The sequence below is a fragment of the Artemia sp. Qi Xiang Cuo genome, chromosome 8 (genome assembly GCF_049724085.1).
Source record: "Artemia sp. Qi Xiang Cuo chromosome 8, ASM4972408v1, whole genome shotgun sequence".
NCBI classification, from domain to species: domain Eukaryota; kingdom Metazoa; phylum Arthropoda; class Branchiopoda; order Anostraca; family Artemiidae; genus Artemia; species Artemia sp. Qi Xiang Cuo.
Window position 1 is genome coordinate 41,212,621 of NC_142801.1, and position 11,451 is coordinate 41,224,071.

Below are 11,451 nucleotides of genomic sequence, written 5' to 3' on the forward strand. Positions count from 1 at the left end.
GCCTGAGTAATCGTCACCTTTGTTCAGGCCGTTTTAGAACGCTGTAAATCCTATTAATTAAAAAGGTACAATAGAAATGTATTCGGAATTATTTCCTTACATTGTATTTTGGGGACACGCATAAGTTTCTCATTATCTTTTCTTATTCAGAGTCATTATAATTTTAGTGCACATTTTGCATGTTTACACCTTTTTTTTTAGCAATCTCTGCTATTGGGATACTTAGTTTCAGTTATCAGACATATTTATTTCAGCTCAAGCAAAGAAAGAAGTGTATTTTTTGGCCATTATTGACATATTGACCCATTATGGAGTGAAGAAGCAAGCCGCAAAAGCAGCTAAAACAGTAAAATATGGAGCCAATGTTGACGGAATTTCAACCATAGAACCAGAATCGTATGCCCGTCGATTTTTGGATTTCATTTCCAAAGTCATTGAATAAACAGAAAACGGAAATGTACTGTGTTTGTGATATATGTAGTAAACTGCTACTCCTGCGTATTAACTCTGTAACTTTTCTCTTTTGTCGTCTTTTGCCTTCAATCGCTTTTACAAGTTGAAATAGTAATTTTGCTTTATTTCCATATTCTCTGTTCGTTTTAGGTGTAAAATAAGCATTTTGGAAAATAGTCTTTTTTATCCAAGTACATACTGACTTCTATACTGTGGCGTAGCTTGTGGATTTTCTTTAGGGTGTAACTTCTTACTTACGAATTTAGTATCACTGTCATCGGAGCTATTTATTTATATCTATGGTTGTCTGAATGATTTTACGTGCTGCTTTTGTTAGACACTTCAAAATATAAATCTGGCTGCACCACTTATTTTATATTTATGAGATATTGATTCAATAACATATGTTTTTATTATTAATGATACGTGTCAAAGTATTTGGGAATTCGTTCTCAGCAAATGCCAGCTGCAGCGATGTTGAGTCCAAAATTTGCTCAATATTTTCCAAACATAAATGGCAACAATAAATATGGCAACTTAGCATAGAAATATTAGCTTAAATCTTGGCAGATGAATTTTTTCACTTTCATCAGCCTTTTTTCCGTAGGTATGGTAAGGGGCATAAGTGTCATCAGGTCCAGCTCTTGAGGATCTACCTTCCCCCTTGTGGAGGTACGGTAATAATAATAAAAAATAAAAAAACAGATCAATCAAAAGGAGTGTCAAATAGCACTCACCAATAGATCATTGAGATGAGATGATAGTCGGTAATGAAACAGTAAAGAACTTCTTATAATAGCTGCGCATTTGTATGTCCCCTTAGGTAAAGGGTGGTACCCAAGGATTTTCGGAGTTACGAATTTTTCTAGAATTCTGCCAAACTAGCCTTTTGACTAGATGATATAGTATATAAATGGAATACTTCTATGATTAAAAACAAGAACCAATTAATCTTTTTCACAAATACAGAGAAGTAGAGAGGAAGGAACACCGGAAAATTTGGGACTTCAGGCATGTAAATGCCTATCCATTGGCAAGTTCTTTGATACCCCCTCCGTCGCTGAAAAACAAAAAAAAATGACATCTGTTTTTTAAAGTGAGCCGCCTTCTAATAATTCACTCTGCCTTCAATTTTTACTTTTTAACTGCTTTATTCTAGCCTAGATGATTTGTGTGCACATTTGAAACTCAATTTAGTTCTTGGTTAATGATAACCTTTTATTAGCCCTGATATTACCTCTATTGACACGCTTTTTTCATATTAATAAAAAAGAAAAATGAAGCAGATAAGATAATAAAGAAACAAAGCATTGTACTCTACTTTTTATAGCTTTTCTTCTTTCTTCGATTCCGTTTTGACTATTATTATGCTTATTTTTTATAATCGTCTGAAAGTTCACCACTCTTAAGGGTTAGTATTTTGGAATAATAAATTTTAGTTTCTTACTGTCAAAGAAAATCCTTCAACATAAGAAGTGTAGAGAAATGGGATCGTTTCAATAGTGAAGGTTGATGAAAGATGATTCATCACCCTGGGTTTTTAGCCGTTGTAGTTTGCCGTTATGTTTATATCTTGTTTCACTAGAGGTTCTGAAGAAAAGATAGACTTCATGTAGATATTATTAACGTGACCTTTAAGTAGCGTTATAAAAATCAGGCTTCTTCAACGTCCAAATGTGAACCCCCTTTTGGGATTGAATTAGTTTAAAAAAAAAAATAGGAAATTTAATAAAACATTCAATCTCTTCGAATTCGGATTCTAAAACCTAAGACAATAGATTTTGGATTATTTTTTTATCATTATCGTCAATATTAAGAAATAAATATCGTCAGTATTAAGAAATAAATATTGCCAATAAAATGTTATTTTTGAAAGCTCTATATGGAATAAACTTAAAGGTGCCAAGAAAGTGTGTTATGTCCCTCTGTTTTTCCTATTGATGGGTGATATTTTTAATCTATTACTTTCTATTCTTCTGCAGGCCAAGTTAGGCATATGCGCTTGAGTTATATAGCTTTCAATCAAGCGAAATTTGTTTTGTCTTTTATAAGGCACCTTGATTGGTCAAGAGTGAAATTACCTAACTAACCACTCATGCAACAGTGCTTTAAAAAACCATGGGGGTGGGAAAAGACTACTACATCATTTAGATTGTTCCACAACAGAAAATTGTATTGGAAAAAAATAGATAAATTTAAATGAGCTTCGACGTAACTTTTGATGTTCATGCATGGTGTCACGGATATGAATGGCTGAAGAGAATCCTGTAAAATAACACATTCAAAAGGATCCCCTACTATTTCCGAAGGTTGAAATAAAGAGAACTATATAAGACTGGACACCCCAAGTTAGCTACTAAAAAAAGCCAAAACGGTGGCATTTATTGTTTCTAAATAAAATCTTACTACAGTCTAGGCTCTTTAATTTTGCTCTGTATTGATATACTGCTTGCGTTACTGGCGTTATAGGCGTTCTTATTTTTTTTTATGTTGTTGGGTAATCTTTGATGCTAATAGTTGTTTTTTCCATGTAAAAACCATGTTCTACTGCTAAAGAACCAATTCTGTTCGGTCTTGTGTTTTCTATATGGTAAAGATGAGAAAAAAGAGCCAAGAAAGAAATTTGTACACCTGGTATTCCCCCTTTTCTAATGTATTCTATTTATTCTGTTATCTATAACTGTAAAAAGGGTGCAAGTAAACTTTGTAACTAACGGTGTTGTCAATGTTAAGAAAACAGTAAAATCTATAATTTTTTTCGGTCAGTTTAGATGCTTTGTTAGATTTGAAATAGACAAATATAGTTTCAACTTACGATATATTCGTTCAGTAACCAAATTGATCAAGCACGCTTTTATACTTCTTGAGATTCGAGCGTCAAACTGCAGGGACGGCGGTTCTTAGCTTTCATTATAAATATCCCTAAATGTATGCTTATAATACCAAATGGGACAAAAGGTATACTATTGAATAGAAAATAAGAAAAGACGAAGTTGAGACTGTAATATACTTGAATATATTATCCATGCATAAAGAGATGGAAAAATCCCGAGAAAATCCTGTACAATAACTGTATCAGCTGATGGATCCATAAAAGTCGAAACCGGTAAGATGTCTTCTTTCTGCAATTCTCTTCACTGGTAGTTTCTTGTGTGTAACCCGGTTGGTATCTAAAATGTTTGTTAGATGGCCGAAAGTAAAATAAATAATTTGTTGATTCATACTTTCTAGATAGTAGTTTGGTACGATAAAATTGGAACTTGTATTCTTTTTTAAATTTTCCAGCTGTTTGTATTATGAGCGTAATCGGACTAGCGTCTAAACTATTTAGGTTTTAGAATGCCGAAACTGAAATAAACAGTTGATAAACCTGATCTTTAACTTACATATTCATGAGGACATTCAGTAGAGTAAAGATAAATGCTTAAGAATATCACGAATCACTTTTTAAAGCCGTCTGACCAAGTCACACCGGCGTTTAATTAATACATTGTCTGTTTAGAACACATTAGCGAACAAATAAAAACAATCTGGACTGTATTCCACTAGATGGTAGGAACATTAAAATTAAAACAGTAATGTGTCTTCTTTTTGAATTTTCTATGCTATTTGCTTTATGAATTTGACCAGTTTTTGGCTTTTGAAAGTCTCATAGATGCTCTTAAGAGCTTTTGTTGACGATACTTTGATGACCTTTGAAGCAGACAAATTATATTCCAAAAAACCTTAGTTTTTGCAAAAAAAGACTGAATATATGCCACCTACAGCCGACATGATGAAAACACATTGCGTTTTTTTACATTTAATTGAAAGAATTATTAGATGACTTTTTGTTTAATACTCTGATGTCGTTTTGTCGTAGCTCAAAGGTTTTGTGAAAATCAGCCATAATATTTCTTGAGGATTGCAGATTATTTTTAAATTAGACCCAGTTTTTCTATTCTGCATTGACTTCTTTACGTTTATTTAAGATGGAAAAAATATATGTAATTCTTAGGATAAGCACCACAGTTCAGGCTGGCTTTATTCTCTTTTTTCTTGTAGTATTTCTATGTTGCCCTTTAATTTTTGCTATTGATTTAGATGTCCATTTCTTGTTCCTTATATTGGAGGAACTTTTAAAATCAGCATTCGGCCCTTTCAAAGAACAGCGTATTTGTTTGCCATTTTCTATATTTAGTCGATGTTTATTGAAGGCTTTCGTATAGGTGTTAGTTTTTTCTTAGAAAACCAGTGCGTTTCTCCAGTGCTTTTAATAATTCTCTTAGACGATTTAAAATAAAAAATTTGTGCTTTCCATTTGTGTACTCGCAGTTTTAGCCTGTTTTACTTGCGCCTGCTAAAAAAAACTTATTTAAAAAGTTTTTAAATAAAAGTTCAAATAGGGATAACATCCTTTTAATACATAGTGTTTCACAAACAGTGATAGAAATTCGCAAAAAATACCTGATATTTCGGTCACATATGCAGTGACCGTCATCAGTAGTAGTTTTACCCATGTGGGGGTGGGGGCAGGAGGCTCCAGATCCCCCCCCCCTGGCTGAATGAGGCTGCCTTATATTTTTTTTTTTTTTTTGATTTCTATTATACAGCATTGGAAGTGCTGGTTAGACAAGGTAAGTCCCCCACCTAAAATTCGGCTTATGAGCCCCCATGGTGAGAGCTGTAAACGACAGTGCCCAGTATTTTAAAGGGAAAACAGCGCGTGTTAATGGGCTATTATCTACGCCATGAAGAGTACCGATGCATCTCGAAGTCTGATATTAAAGCACAGCCGCTTAAAAATTGGAAACGCCGACCTGCTGGAGGCCAGAAGAAAGATTGGTGGTCAGTGATAAAAAACTACATAGAGCCGCTTGAAGGCTTCCGCCTATTCGGTCAGCTCTGGGACAGTGATTGGCTCATGGAAAACTTCTATTGGAGAATCTATGGATGCCGGGTGAGGCGGAGCAGCGTCTAGTTCCCGTCAAAAGTAAAGTAAGTAAGTAAAAACAAAAGAACAAATGTATCCGTACAAACAGTTTAATGGAACACCACTTTCAACAACAAACCATCTATATATACTAGGAACCTCTGATTGATAGGTGTAGTGTATTAAATTCAATGGTCTGAGCCCTTTTCCTAAGGAACCTGTCAGAGGATCTCAGTAGGTTATATGTAGAGGGGTAGCACAATATTAGAAAATTGAATATTGTAGAACAGAAGAGTCCTAGTATCCAAACAGCTGGGTAATATTATCTTCACCGATTTTCAATCAGTGGGCAAGGAAATGGCAATAGTGTGCAAGACTAATCAGAGTATTATTTCATCAAAACTGTGTGGCACGCAAATTGGGCTGCCATATGCTACTCTATCCTGATATAAAATGGTCTGACAACAGTAAGCTGTTTTCTGCTAAGCAAAAATCTTCTCAGTAGAAATGAAGCAGTTCAACAGCGTAAAAATTAATTTGCACAATTTAAAGGTCACTGCGACAACTGCCGGATTAGTGGAAGTGCTGCCTATTAGTGGAACCATTCTTCGATAGAATCACTCAGCAACTGTGGTGTCAGTGACGGCAGAATACGCAAAATCGGGTGGTTGACAGTGGTAAGGAGACAAAAGTCAACCGTCAAAAACGTGCTTTTACGACGAGAATACCCTTTTTTCCGTTGGATAAACCTCACCGATGGAACCTTTTCCTTCTCTCCAGTCTGTCGGAAAAACAATTCAATCATATTCGAACTATTCGGAAGAAAAACGAAAAATTGGTAGTAAGATAGGTGTCAATCTAGCCTTCAAATTATAAGGCCCGTTTTTTAGCACTAAGATCTTACATCTTTCTGCAAAGATTATCGTTTTTTAACTCATCTTTGTTCTAAGATCTTACAGCTCACTGATGCCAAAAGTGTGAAGACCACCATTTTTTCGCCATATAGAACAATGATGAGAGAACTTTGATGATCTACTCATCAGTGTTCTCAGACCGCTGAACAGAGCAGCATGATGAAGGACGTTTGCACAAAAACGACCGAAGATGTAAGATCTTTGCTCAAAGATTTCACTTTTAAGCGTTTTCTGACAAAAGATGTAAGATCTTAGCACATTGATGAGTGAAAAAACAGACCTATAGTTTAAGTGTCTTATGTGGCAAAAGGAGGCTGAAAATTCCACAGAACGGCTTAAATAATGGCTCAAAAGCTTGATTGACACAGGCGGTGGAAGTAATTCGGATTATACGCTAATTTTCATCTTTTGCAATAATTGACCTAAATACTGCTTTCAGAAAGATTTAAAAATGATATTTTTGAAGAGTGTGACCTTACCTGTGGGTGATTTAGATACTATTTTTGTTTACGTAGATTAAGTTCTGGTTCTTCTTTCGGCCTCAGATCTGACATAGCGCGTGATCAAAATTGCTTCCACTACCTGTATATTTTTATTTTACCACCCATACGGAGTTAAAAAAAAGTCTAAGGTTAGGTACGGAACTTGTACAATAGCCCTTCTAAGTATGGTAGTGGAAAATATAGCGCACAGGCAGAATAATTATGCAATATCTTAGTACCCTAGGGCCTGCTTGGGGGCCAGACGTTCCCGCACCATGATTAAGAGACAGGGCATGGTACATATATGTCTTGCACCTAACATAAATATTGAAGCCCTATGTGCTAGACTGCTAAAACAGAGGAATTAGTAAGTATCGAAACTTGTTTTCTAGAAATTGTTCTTGAAATCAGCAATTCAATGAGAACTTTCATTAACTTGTAAATGTATCAAATCAAGTCCTTGTATATTAAGTCCAAGGGTAAAAAAAATCCTCTAAGTAAAGAACAAAGTTGAAATTTAACACGAGTAACAGATTTAAAGTTACTTAATAATTTTTTCTTCGATTTATTAGGGTTAACTGCCGCTCCCCAAACGACGCCACTAGTAGCAGAAGTGATAGTAGGAGTAAAATGAGTAGCATTAGTGATAGCAATAGCAGTATTAGTCGGAAAAAGTAATATTGTTCACATTGTGTTTTTTGGTCTAGTTCACCACCCCCTCTTCTAGCCCTAATACTTTCAACTTAATAGTTTAAGTCTTTTTTGTGATATTGCTGATGCGTCTTGTTGATAACCGGCATGTACATAATGTCTTTTTATTTGACCCAAAATTCCCCTCAACCAAGGGTGCCGGTAGAAAATGTTCCAGGAGGGGACAGATGCCAAAATAGCAGTGGTGGTTGCGTGACAGGTAATTAGTCCATTTTCATTTTTAATATAAAAAACGCGAAAGAGAGGGATTCATTATGCTTCTTAATGTGTCCCCCATTAATATTTATGCAAATATACCGCCTTCAAAACCCTATCATTAAGTAAATAGGTGAGCCTAGTTAATGGCGAAATTGCGAAAATGTTCTATACTACCTGTTTCGCCACGTTTGCTCAGTCAAGTTCTTTCCCCTGATAGTAAAGGGTCTTTTACTTCTAAAAATCTATCAGTTCAATATTAGATTTCCTTCTTTTCAAACATTCAAAAAATAGATATGAATGCACCTTCTACATCAGCAAATAGGACATAAATGGAATCATTAAAAAACAAGAATTCATTGAAAACAAGAAATTTTTTCATAGAAAAAAATGAAAAAGAAATCATCGAAAAAGAATAAGAATTGGTGCTTTTTATAATAATATTTCTACTGTAGATAGACAGGTCAAATCGGTTGTAGATAGGTCATAGGAGTTAGTAAAGGAGGTGGGTTCATCTCTAGGAATCACTTATTTGTTTTTATTTTTACTTTCAATATTTATATCAAACCTCCAATATAGCACTAATTTTCTTATTTGTAAATGAAACGCTTAATAAACTCAAATGCTAGCCCATAAATGTAGAGCTGCCTCTGTGTACAATACCATGCTAGCTTCTTGCTATTTTCACTTTTCTAAATATTTCTTTTAGCTAGCTCCAAAAAAAGTACTGATATAAATATACTGAAGATTATTACTGCTATTAGTCGCATTTCACGTAATGCATGCGCTACTTGTGTGACATTTATCTCTGCATCAGCATACTGTGCGAAATGTCTGCTGCAAGTAGGATAAAGTGAATCCGAGCAATATACGCATATTTTTCTCGCAATTTAGAAATTTTGTGCTTACATATAAGCGGTACCAATCCATGCTCTTTATCTATCGTTATCAGTTTTAAGATGTAGCACTAGGAGACTGAGCTTCGCTTGATGAAGGTAATTTTAAACATAAAAATAATATTCAGTGTCTATCCCATTCTGGAAATGTGTACCCCTTATACCGTGATTTACACAAAAAAAGCTTTTGTGTAATTTTTTTTGTTTCGTTTTTTAAGAAAGATGCACAGGGGAAGGTAATTTTCAAACTCTCGGTGTCGATTTTTTCCATCCGATTGGCATCCATGGCTATTTTTAATTAATGTAAAGTTTCTGTCCCAATGCTGCCAATAATTTTTCAGATTTTCTGGACATTCTTAATCAAACAATGCTCAACGGATAAGTCAATATTACACACATTATTTTTGAGTATTTTAAATTAAAAATATTGTCTCTATTTCACATGTAAGGAAAATTTCCAGGGGGATTCTCCATTGAGGAGAATTTTCGCAAGGATGGGGAGGGGGCAAATTCAGGAGAAATTTTTCCACAGAGTTTTTTCGTTGGACAAGACCTTTTTTCTAATGGAAAAGCAACCCCAACTGTACTTTTTCGGTACCATGTGGCACTTTATGATTACCTTATTAAGTCAAAAGTATAAAGAGCAACTAAATATAAAAATTAATTTATAAATAAACGAAAATATCGCCCATATTGCGCTTTTTGTGTACCATGTGGCACTTTATGACGACCTTATCGAGTCGATTGTATACAAAAACGAAAAGATACAAGAATTAGCGTTTATGAGTCATAAACAGCAAAATACAAGTAGAACAAAGAGAAATTTTTTCTATAAGATAGTGGAATGCGAACTTTAAATGAATATTTCGACTCTATATCCAAGGGCCGTCCTTAGCAAAACAAATGAAAGAAATATATAAGAAACTCACATTAAAATACGAACATTAAAACTAAAACATTGTTAAAACAGTCCTAGCATCATTACTTTAGCGAAGTTCAGCCAGGACTTCTGGTAGGAGCCTTTCCTTTCCAAAAAATTCACCCAAATTACGCTTTTACTGTACCATGTGGTACTTTATGACGACCTTAGCGAGCCTCATATACAAAAAAAAAGAATAAGATTTAATTATTAGCTTTTATGAGTCGCTAAACTGCTCTCTAAGAGGTTCCAGTGCCTCAGTAGAGACAAAGATATATAAAAAGATATATCATTGCTGTTCATCCAAAAATGTATTTATTTTTCTTGTTTTTCAATGAGAGGGGTTGTAATGTTCCTGTATAAGGTTTTAACAAGGGCAATTTAAAGAGTGTACTTTTTAATTTGCTAAGAAGTCCTTTTCAAATCACATGCAACTGAATGACACGATGCACGGGGCTGTGGGAAAGGTGCGTATTTAAACTGCGAGATTAAGTCTCCTGTGATGGGTGAGGGAGTTGAAGGAAGTGGAAAGAGGTATGTACTTTAATATTAACGGTAAAAGCTGGCAAAAAAGCCGAGCTTATTGATCTCACCATCACCCACCCGAAAGCTTGTTTACAATGCGCTACTGTCGTCTCGAGCAACTCTCTGAAGTAAAACTTGGGCCCACTACTTAATTTATGTTTCTTTGATGCCTTTACATTGTTTATTTATGCATTGTGTAATGTTTTTGAAATTAACAGAATAACGTCTTTGCTAAATAATAACTTTTCTTGGTTATTGCTTCAAGAAAAGGTCCTATTGAAAACTTAGGGAAAGGACGGGTCATATTTACTTTTTAACCGATTGGTACACCCCCTCCCCCACATCAGGTGGAAGAGGGTATGCACATGTGGTCCCAAGATTGGGACAGCTAGGCTGCTACATATTCTATAAATTATTAGTTCAGTATAAGCACGTCCGTAGGCTCAGCAATGTAAGACAGCCGAGCTTTCGGTTCCTTAACAGTTCCGTAAAAAACGGCTTTGTCCAGATATCTACTTTGATGTATTTTATAACGCTATTAAAAATATAATTTGTATCAATTTTATTTGGTCATAATAGGCTAATAAAATCAACAAAGCTCCTTACTTTCTTTCTTTGGCTCAGAACTAACTTTAAAAAAGCAGCGGAAAATGGAACAACAAGCAGAATATATTGAAGAGGTATTTGATTCCCGTCTAAGTCTTCTTATAGTAACACAATAACAGAAAGTGAAGCCAATCTTAACAACGAAAGCAGCTCAACTTTGACCAAATTGAATAACAAACGTGATCCGACTAAAGTTCCAATCTCAGCATTGGCTCATATTTGTTATGCCCCTTTTAACAAAAGAAACTTGATTTTTTCTTAGACTAATGGGAAAAAATTTGGAACAGAATCATCACAGTTTTCAGACATCTTCAAAACACATTTTGGCTGTGTTTTTCACAAGTTTTCTGACGCCCCTTTCCATACAGGTCGTTTTAGAGGAAGGGTTAAGGGGGCACTCACCCCGGGTGCAAATTTCCAATAAACAATCCAACATTTATGATCATTTTGTATTTTTGAATTTTTATCTTTGTTAAAATAAAGTAGAGGGCGTAATTGGCAGTAAGTTACTTACTTACTGCAATACTTATAAAATAATACGTAATACTTACTGTAAATATAAGCAAATTAAAGAGATCAGAACCACCACTGGTTACCCTTGAAGAATAGCCCATACCCCTTGACTCTCCAGATGTGAACCCCCTCTTGCCCCCCAGTGAAAATACTGGAGCTAGGCTCCTGTCTGCTACTGTGCCTACTAGTATTGCTAATACTAAGGGCATTCGTCAAACTTTCAGAGAACGATGAGGGCGGTGTTAAACTGAACGAAACGCCACTATATGTATGTGGGCTGTAAAAGGGATGATTAGCAATATCCCAGCAACGACTTAGGGTATTA

The 11,451-nt window shown here is 35.0% G+C and overlaps 1 protein-coding gene across 1 annotated transcript in view; it reads left to right on the top strand.

The window, feature by feature from the left end:
* Window positions 1-4,750, top strand: part of PIP4K (phosphatidylinositol 5-phosphate 4-kinase) — a 120,981-nt gene extending 116,231 nt beyond the window's left edge. Inside the window, exon 9 of the mRNA XM_089093428.1 lies at window positions 255-4,750. Coding sequence (XP_088949554.1) covers window positions 255-442 — 188 coding nt within the window. The 3' untranslated portion in view covers window positions 443-4,750. The remainder of the gene's footprint in view (window positions 1-254) is intronic.
* Window positions 4,751-11,451: the final 6,701 nt, after the last annotated feature.